This window comes from Panthera tigris, chromosome E1 (genome assembly GCF_018350195.1).
Source record: "Panthera tigris isolate Pti1 chromosome E1, P.tigris_Pti1_mat1.1, whole genome shotgun sequence".
Lineage (NCBI taxonomy): Eukaryota > Metazoa > Chordata > Mammalia > Carnivora > Felidae > Panthera > Panthera tigris.
This window is the reverse complement of record NC_056673.1, coordinates 38,088,531-38,101,719: the sequence shown is the minus strand read 5'-3', so window position 1 is coordinate 38,101,719 and position 13,189 is coordinate 38,088,531. Positions and strand designations below refer to the sequence as shown.

General features: G+C 38.2%; 1 protein-coding gene across 5 annotated transcripts in view; it reads left to right on the top strand.

Moving 5' to 3' along the window:
* FBXL20 (F-box and leucine rich repeat protein 20) overlaps positions 1–13,189 on the top strand; it is a 95,799-nt gene extending 82,610 nt beyond the window's left edge. For all 5 annotated transcript variants that reach the window (XM_007085775.2, XM_042967832.1, XM_042967834.1 and 2 more), the window contains 7 exons: positions 635–709; positions 3,374–3,504; positions 5,483–5,543; positions 6,480–6,524; positions 8,100–8,156; positions 9,107–9,319; positions 11,084–13,189. In XM_007085775.2, the coding sequence (XP_007085837.1) occupies positions 635–709; positions 3,374–3,504; positions 5,483–5,543; positions 6,480–6,524; positions 8,100–8,156; positions 9,107–9,319; positions 11,084–11,191 (690 nt within the window). In that variant the 3' untranslated portion in view covers positions 11,192–13,189. The remainder of the gene's footprint in view (positions 1–634; positions 710–3,373; positions 3,505–5,482; positions 5,544–6,479; positions 6,525–8,099; positions 8,157–9,106; positions 9,320–11,083) is intronic.

Sequence of the window (13,189 nt, the reverse complement as noted above, 5' to 3'; positions counted from 1 at the left end):
TAAAAGTGCCCTTACTCTTTGACCATGATGGGACGAGTTCCATTGTTTGAAACAGAGCTTTGAAAGTGAGACTGCCTTAAAACAACAGCTTGAGCTTCTGGTTATTTATGGAATCCTGGAAAATATTGATTGGAATGCACCATTATACATTATAATCAATTACTTGCCATCTGTTCTCAGCACTGTACACATGGCACTGATCTTCCAGCAGCAGATAAACCGGATTCCTTTCTCAGCTCCTGCTCCCAAAAAGTTTGTTTTTAAAAAACTTTATATAGGAAGCATAGAAGTGTGAAAATTATTTTAGCTTCATAATCCCTGAACAGAATGCTGTGAGGCATATTTAATTTATCAGAAGAAAAATCCATAAACATTAGGCAGTGTTTATTTTATCTTTTCCTTGATTTGGTGATCATATGAATTTGATGTGGTTGGAACTGATGAAAAATACTGATAACCATACTAATGATATGAAGTCCACCTTTCTGTGATCACAGGTCATTGTTTCTGATTCATTGTTCCTTTGAAATTTGGTTGGCTGTATTTAGAATGTATTAATGAATGTATACATTCCTAAATCTTTATCCCTTGAAACAATGTTAGTAATCATATTTTCTCTTTTTAATCTTTCTAGCTAGAAGACGAAGCTCTCAAGTACATAGGTGCACACTGTCCTGAACTGGTGACTTTGAACTTGCAGACTTGTTTAGTAAGCAGTCCTTCCCACAATTCTTTTGTATTAGTAATTCCTATCAGTAATATTGTAAGAGCTTTAGTCATCAAGACCAGTGGTTATTCTACTTCAATCCTGGGGACACTGTACACACACAGATGATTCTTTGCATGTTTAACAATAGTCACTCCTGAGGGTTTTAACAGAGATAATATAGAAGGTAGCTCTTGCAGACTTCCAAATAAGCTAACTGTAACTCCACCCCTTTTCTTTTTTTCTTTTCAAAGTGAATTATTCACAAACTTCAGTACTTAAAATATTTTTGGTAAATGAATTGCAGTCAGATCAATTAACATCTATCATTGGGTCATAACTATTGGGAACCACTGATCCGAACAAATGACAAGCAAAATGTACTCTTTAAATTTTTAATTTCCAAGTAGTATTTGTAGTTCACATTTGGCTTGTTTAGACTATCAGCTTTTTTTGTGTCTGGCCCCAAACCCCTGCATTTTGCTCAGAGAATTTGCCGAAACCACTCAGGTTCCTACAACATTGACAGTACACATTTAGCTTTTCTCTCTTGCCTGGAAAATTACATATATGTGTTGCCTTGGAATGAGAGCCTCTGGTTGCAATGAAAAAGAGTTGATGAGGGCTTTCCTTGTTTTTACTAAAACTTCTTCTCATTATACCCTTCTCTTGTTTGATTACCTGAAACTTGAGAGCATAGTGGTTGTTTAAAGGTGACACATAAAGGGCCATATTTTGTGCAAGTGAAGCAACCTCCCCTTTCAAGCCCTTAAGGGATGGTTCTGATAATGATCTGCTCAGGAGGCTCTTGAAGACTGAGTTAAAGGAATGACATTCCTTTTAATTCTGATCACCCCTTCCTTTTAATTCTGACTGTCATAGTTACTATCAGAATTTGCCTAATTTCATTTATGAAACCAAAATATTTGGCCTGACAGGAAGAGCTTATACAACTGTTGTAAACATGAAACCATCACCTTACGGTGATAGGAAGAAACTGTTCTTAGGCATCTTCAGATTCTGTTTGTACACACAGATACACAGAGATACACTCCATAGATATTTGTGTGGATATATGTTACACACACATTCACACAACCATATAAATACATACCCTACCTACCATTCGCTGTTTTAGTTTCACTTCCTTTATCCTTTCAGCAGACAGAAAGTGCAGGTGGTGAGCCTAAAGAACCAGTTCTGTCATCAGTTTAGTTTACTCTTTCCCTTCACCCAGATCTTAGGGCATAAGTCATCCCTTCCGTAGAATGTGATGAAATGATTCTCATTCCTAAGACTTCATGTGTCTGCCCAAAACTGTCGAAGTGACCAAAGTACATTCTTTAGCCATTCTCTTTTTCTGGACTAATTTGAAAACATAAAAGTTTAGTAAATTTTATTCTTTCTAAAATTTGAAGTATTGGTACATAGGACTTTCCTCAACTTTCTTCCTCAGTAATCCCTTATAGATTTTAAAACATTAAGAAGGAAAAGGCAGCACAGCCCTATAAAACTTTCCTAATATTATATGACACAAGTTCTCAGTGGCCTGGTAAATATGCATGTTTATCGATTGCTGTTTCCCCTTTACATTTCAATTATCCTTGTTTAGTAATAACACACATCACACTTGTATGAAAGTTACTTCCACATGTGTTGATCTTCATTAATTTATCCTCCAGATAAATCTTATATCTGCCTTAGCATCCATTTTTTATCCGTATCTTGTTTCAATTATGCAATATTGAGAATATACGGATTTAAGCAGTGAATATTTAAAGCTTGATTTTTTTTTTCAGTTGTCCTGGCAACCTAAGGACACTGACTGAACAGAGATGACAGGAGAGCTTTATTCTGAGGCTTATACAAAATTTGTGAAACTAACAGGACAAATTGAAGTGCTAATCATATCCTACATGTTAAGATGTTTATATATGGCATCTTTTTTTTTTTTAGTGTAACATCTTGCTGTGTCCTTTTTATTTTAGAATAATTTAAAACACACAAAATTACATTTGGTTGATCACAGCTGTTTATCTCCATAAATGAGTATATTCTTTATATTATACAACTAAAATAAATAAATAAATGGATCTGTGGTTGATATGAAGTTGCAACTGTCATCCATAGGTTGTTTTATTTTTTCAGTAACTTAATATCAGTGTCAATTTTGAACTTATGAATACATTTATACTGCTGTGCTTGCCTGTTTTCTAGGTTTTAAAGTCATGTAATTGAATCTACCCCACGATGTACCTCATGCTGTTCCCAATCCCGTTGGGTTACAAGAATCCCATTATAGCTTCCTCCTTTTACACCAAAAATGAGCACTGGGGCGCCTAGCTGGCTCAGTCAATAGAGCATATAATTCTTGATCGCGGGGTCGTGAGTTCAAGCCCCACATTGGGCATGGAGCCTACTTAAAATAAATTAAAATGAAAAAAATGAGCACAGATTCTCTCACAAACTAAATCAAAAGGAACTGAGAAGGAGAAACAAAGTGTATTCATTTTCTTTTAGGTCTACTACCTAATTAATATTAAGCTCTATTTTATTTCTTTTTGGTGCTTATTTTCAGAGGTAACATTTTTTTCCTTTTCTTCTGCTAAATAACTAATATCTATGGGATTTTTTTGCTCTTATTTATTTATTTATTTATTTTTTTAGCAAATCACAGATGAAGGTCTCATTACTATATGCAGAGGGTGCCATAAGTTACAGTCCCTCTGTGCCTCCGGCTGCTCCAACATCACAGATGCCATCCTGAATGCTCTAGGTCAGAACTGTCCACGGCTTAGGTAAACATTTCTTGTTTAGCTCAAAAAATCATGGGAAAGGAACAAAGGCCTTCTTCACCCAAATTTATTTCTTTGGAACTTTGAGATTTTTAAGGTAGACACTACAAGGCTACCCTTTTAGATGCCCAGCTACTTGCTTTGTACCTCATTCGATTACATGTAATTGGCCTAAACCAAAGGGTAATAGTCCCCATTTCCTACTTCTTGCTATCTAGACTAGAAAAAAAAAATAACATTTTATTTCATTACTTGTCTTACTAAACTTTCATATAATTCATTTCTGAAGAAAGTTTTTAAAGCCCTACCCCTGTGGTTATTTGTATTGTGGTAATGATGCCCGGTACATAGAAGAAAGTATTTTTTAAAAAAGCCCTACAGGAAAACTTCCTTTGTGCTCAGGATCTTTTAGAGCAAAGCTTATTTCTCTATGGTTCCTCCTTTCTGCCAAAATATAGGATTGGCTGAATATTTACTAAGAATGCTGTTAGCATACACATGGTTTCAAACGCATATTGATTTTGTAAAAGCCCACAACACACTGTTTCATAATAAATAGGGATTATCCCCATATACCTGTTTTGTTTTTAAAACAAAACTTTTATTTTACTTATATGTTAGACATGTTGACCATTGTTGTAAGGGATTTACAAATATTAATTCATTTAATCCACAGAATACCATATTAGCACTGTTACTGTCTCCATAATATAGATGAGAAAACTGAAGCCCAGAGAGGTCAGATAACCTGTTCAAGGTCTCACAGCTAGTGAGTTCAAGAGCAAGATTCAAACCCAGGCAGCCTGGCTCCAGAACCCAGAAAACTTCTTGTCTTACATATAATAATCATTGTAAACCAATATAACTTCATTAAAGCTTTTTGTAGTCACCTGGCCAGGAGCCTGACCATCATTATTGAAAGAAAATTTGCCTAGATTATCAAAATTCCTTGATAGATCATAGACTTGGTCAGAATTAATTATGTCAGAGGCCTGGAGCTAAGGAGGTAGCCAAACTTCTCCCTAAAAATCTTACACTTTACCTTTTTCTCATTTGAAGAGAGGACTGTTCAGCTCCTTATTACTTCATGGCTTATTTTATTGTTCGAATAGAAAAGCTCCCAAATATGATAATCAAAAGTTCAGTCAGATCATGTTTTCCCATTAGATATATATAGCATTCATTTCTTACTGATTTTTGATAATGATTTCTTATACTGTGGCTTTATTTGTTTCAACTTACGTAGTAAGTAATTTGTGAGCAGACATAAAAATATTCTTTGGTACTGTCACACAGACACCACCAAAGTTTTCACAGAAAGGAGCTACTTTTGATTCCCCAGTCCTGTGGTTGGCATTTAGGTTGGTGTTTAGCAGTTCCTGAGTAGGAGAGTTGTCTGCCAGCTCAGTTTCCCTCTCCTCTGGGCCTCCCCGGGAGCCTGTGGGAGGAGGCAAGAAGCTTAAGGGTATTTTTTCATAAGTATGGAATTTCATACTTGGTACAGGCCTGTAATTAACCAGTCCCTTCATAGAATTTTTAAAAGCTATTTAAATCTGAGTGAACCTACATGTAAAATAGGGAAAGAGAATAATTTACTTGAGCAACAGATTAATTGAAACAGAGTATTTATCTCCATTTCCTTTGTTTTCTAGGAGCAGGCTGCCCTCTGGGGGTAAGCAGTATGCCATCAAGAAGGCTTTTAAATGCATTTTTCATGCATTTTGGCATTAACTACAAGCTTCTATTATATTCTTCTGATTGCATCACCCTGAATTGTATTTACAGGACCACTTTATGATGACTCCATGAAAATGAATGGCAAGATCTGTATACAGACTTGCTTAGCTGTTAATGTCACTATAGTATGCAGTGCCTAGGGAATAGGAGGTTGTTTTCTTAAATTCTTGCTGTTTTTAATAAACCCAGTTTTCAGGGAACAAGGGCTTGACTTTCACTTTTTTTTTTTTTTTTTTTATAACAGAATATTAGAAGTGGCAAGGTGTTCTCAATTAACAGATGTAGGCTTTACCACTCTGGCTAGGGTAAGTATTTTCTCCAGGTTCTGTGGGTTTGGTTTGGGATTTTTCTTTCAGAGGAGTGAACAATGAGGGAGAAGTAGAAAGGCAGCAGAATTGAGGGTGTGGGATGTGAGGGAACTTCTCTGTGGCTGGTGTTCCTGAGCATTCTCATGCTGCAGCTATAGGCCTGTGGAATACAAACTGCTCTGGAAATACAGACGTGCGTTGGAGGACATGATGCTCCTTCATGAGACTTGATTTGTCACATTTTCATTAGATGGTAAACTAAGCAGGGACTTTCTCATGCTTCATGAAAGAAATTCTTGGTTACTTGGGTATGCGACTGGTGGGTGAGAGTGTTGTTGAAAGAAATGGATAAGCCCAATTTTAAATGGAGGTGGCTTAAGATTTTTTGTGTTCTCCAGAATATGTTAATCCTTGGAATGGTTTATAAATCACTGTATGTATAATAATAGCATTTAAAATTATATTGTCTTTAACCAGTATAATGGAACATGGGGAAGGACCTTTGCTTTCAGGCAGATTGATGGAACATTAATTGGTCGGGGGCAACATATGGCATAACTAAATTGGGACATAAAGCTTACCTTTCAGTCTTCCAAAGAAAATAATTTTCATCAAATTATTTATGGTTGGAAGGCTCTGTACTAGCTTGGTATTAATGTTCAGGGAATTTATTCCCGTGGACTTGTAAGGTGTTAGATACTTTAAATGTAGAATAATTAAGAAATTTCACTGTGATTGAGGCCTTTTAAAATGTGTAATTAATGGAATAAGGCAGAAAGTGTCATTAGAATGACACCTCTGAGTTATGGGAGGTTGTTATAGGAATAACTCTGAAAGTTAAGATTTTGTCGGTGTATTTAATACTACTTCTGGCCTTAAATTTTCCCATGTTTTAAATGTTTGAGCTATAAAGTTTGGTTTTGTATTTTATAGAATTGCCATGAGCTCGAAAAGATGGACCTGGAAGAGTGTGTTCAGGTAAGAATGTGGATTTTTACTCAGAAATACAGTATGATAGAAACTTACATAATATGTGCACAGCAGAACTTTCAGTTCCTTACCCTAATGTCATGGAGTGCCTGCAGCATTGCTGACTCTCCATTTATTGTGGTGTCCTCTAGGCATACCAGGCAGAGGTACTGTGGTATATATGGTAAAGAACTAGAAAAATACATGCCATCAATATAGTTACCAGTGGAAAGAAAGAAGGCCCAAGTGTTCAGGCCATAAAGATGTTAAAATGTTTCCTTAGACCTACAGGGTTGTAATTCTAGTAAATAATTAAAGCCCCCATCACATTGGCAATATAGCACTGCCTTTTTTTTTTTTTTTTTTTTTTTAAACAAAAAAAAGAAGCTTAATGAGACCCTGGAGCCCTTACATCATTAGCCCTGGAAATCTGACTCTACCCGTTGGGCAGACAGACTGACCAGATACTGCCTTACGAACAATTTCTTTTATTACCAGTTTTTAAAGCTTTGAGATTATCAATTGATTGGGGAGAAATTTTGAAGGGGCACTTCTACTCCTAAAAAGAAGATAGAGTAATAAATTTTTTTATAGTAAAAATAAAGGAAAGAGACTCCAGTAACTATAGAAGTCAGTTTTTTTTTAAATACTTGTTATAGCAGCTATTCTTACTAAACTAAAACTTGTTCACATCCATCTATCTTTTGCACTTGCCTGAGTGTCCCATGTGTCCTCCCCAGTGTTGCTCCTTCTGAGTGATGTGCACATGCCTGCCCTCCCCAACCTTTCACCGCCCACCATTTCTTAACCCCTGTGAAGCTCTGTATGTTATCATCATCATCATCATTTCAGAGTTGGAGGGACATTTGAAAAGAAGCACTAATTTACTTTCCAGCCTAAGATAACTATAAAAGACTGTTCTTCCTTCAAGAGTTCTGCTTCTTGAATGTTCATAGCTAACCCAGAGTCCCGCAGCCCCCTTCTGCCACCTTTGGGAAAATACCTGACACCCAGTTTATCAATTCAGAGTTAATGGCATGACTTATAAAATATAAGCCAAATATATATTCTTAAAAATTTGAGGATATTCCCACATTAAATTTTTTTATGGAGCAGTGTCTTCTGATTCTTTTTTGTGGTTGTTCTAAGGAGGTAGAACCAAGTCCAATGGATACAAACTACAAGGGGACAGATTTTCATTCATTTCAGAAACAAAGGATTTTCAATAGACTATTCTTTGAATAGTCAAAGATGAAAATTAGAGATGACTAGATGTGTTCAAACCTGCCTGGATAGATTCTCAAAGAACAGGTTCAGGTAGCTGATGGGATTTCAACCTTAGGTTCTGTTATTTGATGATTAATATCAGGGTATCAGTCTAGGGGCACCTGGCTGGCTCAGTCAGTAGAGCATGCGACTCTTAATCTCAGGGTCACAAGTTCAAGCCCCACATTAGGCATGGAGCCTACTTTAAAAAGGGGGGGGCGGGGTATCAGTCTAGAATACAAGTGTACTCAAGAATGAGGTACAGCCATGAGGCTTTTTTGGAATTATACCTATAATAAACTTCTGTGTTTCTTTCAGATAACAGATAGCACATTAATCCAACTTTCTATACACTGTCCTCGACTTCAAGTATTGGTGAGTTTGACTTTTTGAAAGTTTTGTGTTCACTGGATTCAATCAAAACCCAACTCTTACTTTACTCTTGGTGTCTGGCTACCATTTTGGGAAAGCATATTTCTCCAAATTGCCAACTTACAGAGGACCAAAGGATTATGTTATCAGTACTTAGAGATTGAAAAGTGACATGAAGAGTATGAAATCTCCCTCCCACGTGAATTATACTTCAGCCTGAATGATGGCTAAATTTCAGAGATCCAGGGGACAAAATGGCCCCAAATTCAATTTGCTTCACTTGAGACTAATAGGTCCTGTAAAACAGAACCAATCAAGGCTTTACTAGGGGTGTTCTGTGCTACTGTTTCCAGTAATACTGTGGGAAAGCATTCTGCTTGTAGTTTGTGTCCAGGCTCATTTTTGTGTGTACTTCGTGCCATATTACTATCCAAAATTGGGATAAAGCGTTCTGAGTTTCACATGGAGGAACCAGGAATTTAAGGAAAACTGGTAAAGAGACTTATGTGAAGAGATGACCACACCTAACAGGTGTAAGAATCATCTTCAGTTAATTAGCTGCTTGGGCATTCCCCTGTATCAGATATTCAGTGTTTAGTCCAAATTGCAGAAAATTTTATTCAAGAAAAGCTTGAGGCCCCTTTGCCCCTGTAGAAAAGTGTTCATTTGTGTATGGGGGTGCGTATGTTATTTTGTTTATGAACTATTTCACAGTCGTTGCATGCATTCACACAGTGTATTTAGAATCACACATAGAAATGTCAGTCATTGATTGTGCAAAGGAGAACCCCAGCAGCTCTAGTTTGCTCTCATTTTACCACATGGATCTAGTGATGGCTCCATATACATCAAAATCCAACCCAGAAGGTTTCCTTCCCGACTGTGCACAGGCCAATGGCTAGAAAAACACCATGAGATGTTTCAGTGACCTTCCTTGCTCTATTTGGCCGCAGAGTCTGTCTCACTGTGAGCTGATCACAGACGATGGAATTCGTCACCTGGGGAATGGAGCCTGTGCCCATGACCAGCTGGAGGTGATTGAACTGGACAACTGCCCACTAATCACAGATGCTTCCCTGGAGCACTTGAAGAGTTGTCACAGCCTTGAGCGGATAGAACTCTATGACTGCCAGCAAATCACACGGGCTGGGATCAAGAGACTCAGGGTAAAGATGGCTGCACACTCTCCAGCTCTAGTGCTCTCCGCACCCTTTCCTTCTTTTGTTTCTTTTTTTTTTTCCTCCTTTATTTCCTTTTCTGTTTTTGTTCTAGATTTAGATTTCTGTGATTTTTATATTTACTTGGACATTTAGCAAAGAGGAAAAAATGGAGAGCAAATGCAAGGATAGATAGTTTTTACCTTTTGTTCTAGATGGAAATTTAGTAGGAAAATAGCCACTGAGGGATAAAAAAGTAGGTCTCCTCCCAGCATAGTTTCTCCAATAATGTCCAGGGCTCAATAACGTAGAGTCAAAAACACGTGCCACAGTCAGGAAAGAAAGGAATAACATAAAGAAAATATTTAGTTAGATGGGATTTAAGAATTTAATTTGTATTTTTCTTTCACATCAAACCCTTTTTCTGGTGTTCTTATTTTTTAAGACAACAAATGGATTTAAGAGGTTTTTTTTTCACCTTTTCTTTTAGCCCCATCCTCCATAATAAAGAGACCCATGCATAGCCAAATGACTGGAAGACAAGTTGCTAACAAGGAGGTTATAAAAGGCTGGATGAATCTATATGTTAGATTATTCAGCTCAACAGACATTTATTGAAACATCTGTTTCACACCTGCTGTGGGAAGGGCACTGTGCTTAGGTAGGCCCTTACAGCCAATGTCTAAAAACATCCATGTTGGCCATATGGCATCTGAGTACATAAAGGAGACCAAACCTCATCTTAAGATCCAGTTGGCCTTAGTTCCTCCTCTCCCTTCAGACCTAGAGGACTGAGAGCATAACCTCAATGGGGAGGCCTTGGCAGCCATATTCCTTCTACACCACAAGGAGAGAGCCACAGACCAACCAGAGCCTCTTCTATGGCCTCCCTACAGTAGGGTTCCTAGACCTGCCTGGCTGTCCAAAATCTCTTCCATCTCTGAGTTCTCAAGACTTTTTTTGTCTATTCTTCAAATCATCATTTAGCATTTTTGTAGTTTAATTTAGCTATTTATGTCTAGACTGTTAAGTTCCTTAGGAGCAGGATCTCCATGTTGACCATCTTTGTATCCCTCTTATGTTAACTAGCACAGTATCTTGAACATGGTAGCAATTCAGAAACTATTTATGTAGTAAAAACTGGAAGCGTTTTGTTAAAAGACGATAGTGAGGTTTTATCAGAAGAAACATCCATCAACTTTGAAGCAATGACTTAGAAAAAATTATTTAAAAAAATTTTTTTAATGTTTATTTTTGAGAGACAGAGATGGAGTATGAGTAAGGGAGGGGCAGAGAGAGTGAGGGAGACACAGAATCAGAAGCAGGCGCCAGGCTCTGAACTGTCAGCACATAGCCTGACATGGGGCTAGAACTCACAAACCACAAGATCATGACCTGAGCCGAAGTCTGACGCTTAACCGACTAAGCCACCCAGGCGCCCCAGAAAAAATTATTTTAAGCTTATATAGTTGCTTTCAACTTTGGGAATCCAAGTAGGAATCCCTTTGGGACAGGTTAAGAGATTAGTATGAAGTTTTTCCCCAGTTTTACTATTATGGAAACGGGTACCAAGGTTATGTGAGCTGTTTAGTCATTTAGAATAACATGGGATACTACAAAGCGGAACCCAGGCCTCTCAACATCCTGACCGACTGGTACTTAGCCTCTGCCTTGCTTTCATGTTCACTCAGCCCCTCAACGTTTTTTCTGAAAAGCAACATTGCTCTTTCTGTTTAAGCCCTCTCTCTTAGTAATGTTTCTGTCTTGTTTCAGACCCATTTGCCCAATATTAAAGTCCACGCCTACTTCGCACCTGTCACTCCACCCCCGTCAGTAGGGGGCAGCAGACAGCGATTCTGCAGATGCTGCATCATCCTATGACAATGGAGGTGGTCAACCTTGGTGAACTGAGTATTTAATGACACTTCTAGAGTTACAATGGAGTCTCCAGTGGAAGCAACCCCAGTGTTCTGGGCAAGGGTTACAAAGTGAGGGCAGCGTCCAGATCCCCGAGGCACACATAACATGCACACCCATCCTCACCCCCACCTTCTAGTTCTGTGACCAGGGGACTGAAGCCCATGCCGGCTTTATCAAGTGGATTGGTGAAACTTAACCATTCCTGTTGGACATGCCAAGAAGAAAATCATAAGCAAGGTAGAGGGAAGGGGGCATTCCAGCAAACCCAGTGTTATTGCTATTGCAGTTTCTTCATTTTGTTAAGGGGTTTCTTTGGTGATTTTGGAACAGCAACTGCAGTCCTCCAGGGTCAAGGAAAGCATAGAAAAACAGTATATGTTATATCCAGGGACCAGAAAGAAAATTTCTTTGCATCCTATAAATGATAGCCATCCATCGTGAGATGACTACAGAGCTTCTCTGCTTCCTTGTTCCCATGCCAACATGCTGAGCATGCTCACAAAGAAGGCTCATCCATTCCTCCTCCTGTGTTTAAGTATTTGGCCCAGAGGTTTCCTAAATGGTTGCGCTGAAATCGCTGTGGTCCAAATGTGCTTACTCACTCAAATTGTCACTCTCGGTAGCACACTTGTGCACCTGTCTTTCGTTCTTTGTTGCTCCCTCCTGCACTCTTGCTCAGTCTGTCACCTGTTCATAGTCTGCTTACTCACACTCAATTGTTACTCTTTTGCTGTTGTGTTTACAGTGTGCATTTTGGATGATTAGTTGGGGTTACCAAACATTTTTTAAAAAGACATTATCAATAAATATTTTTTTAATTCTAAATTTTATCATTAGGGGACCCTGCCTGAATCTTTGCCAACCTGAAGAGAAACTATAACAAAAATAAGAAATGTTATGAGAAGAAATTGAGCTAAAACTATTTTGACGAAAACAAACTTTGCCTTTTGGTTTCTGTTATACCTTGTGATATATAATAATACGCATGATATACCCAATATTCCCCTGCACATTTTTCCTTCCATCAAACTCCACTAACTTAATAAGGAGAGAGAAATGCATTATTAGTAAAGAATGGAATGGTGAATCCCAAAATTGAGCCTGAAGGCCCCCCTACCCACACTCAGACATGTCAAATGTTCACTGAAATCGAGGTGTGAGTGGTATCATCCCTGATTTGTGTCTGTGAAGTTGTTTGCTTTAGTACGAATGCTGCCACAGTTGCTGTGCAGTCTAGCTGGTCAGTTTCTCCCCCCCCGCCATTTCAGCCTATCAGGGACACAAGAATGACCCTAGAATAGCTGGTCAACTATATGTCAGTGTTGGTGGTATATTTCAAATGTTGGCGCCAGAACCACTTCAAAACCTGTCAACCATATCTCTCTTGTGCTCCAGACTCCCTGTGAATGAAATAGGGGGGTAACCAGCTGAAGGCTTTGGGGCAGGAGAAAGAAAACATTGAGAGGAAGTAGGGGGTTCAGTGTCTCTGCCCAGCATAGTCACCAGAGCTGAAGGCAGGTATTCAGTGCCCATGACTCAAAGAAGGAGCTTCCTTTCTTCTTCCTTCCTCCCCCCCAAAAAATCATAAAGGATGAGGGAAATAAGATGAGTTTCTCAAGTATGAGAAGTAGATTTCTAAACCCCAAGGTTGAACATCTTGTGTGATTTTTTAATAGGACTTTTTTTTGGGGGGGTGGGTCTTTTAGGACATTATTGCGCAGTCTGCCATGATCTTAGATCATCTTCTGCGTGACCTAGACTGTTATAAGGCTTGTTGTAATGCTGCAGGTGCTGGCTCTACCAGCATATGTAAGAATAAAGTAGAACTTCTTTCTCCAAAAGCAATCAGATGAAAGGGTCCTAGAAATCTGTATGATTCACCATTATCTTGCATGTTAAATTTATTTTATTTAAAAATTTTTTTAATGTCTATTTATTTATTTTGGGAGAGGCAGAGAG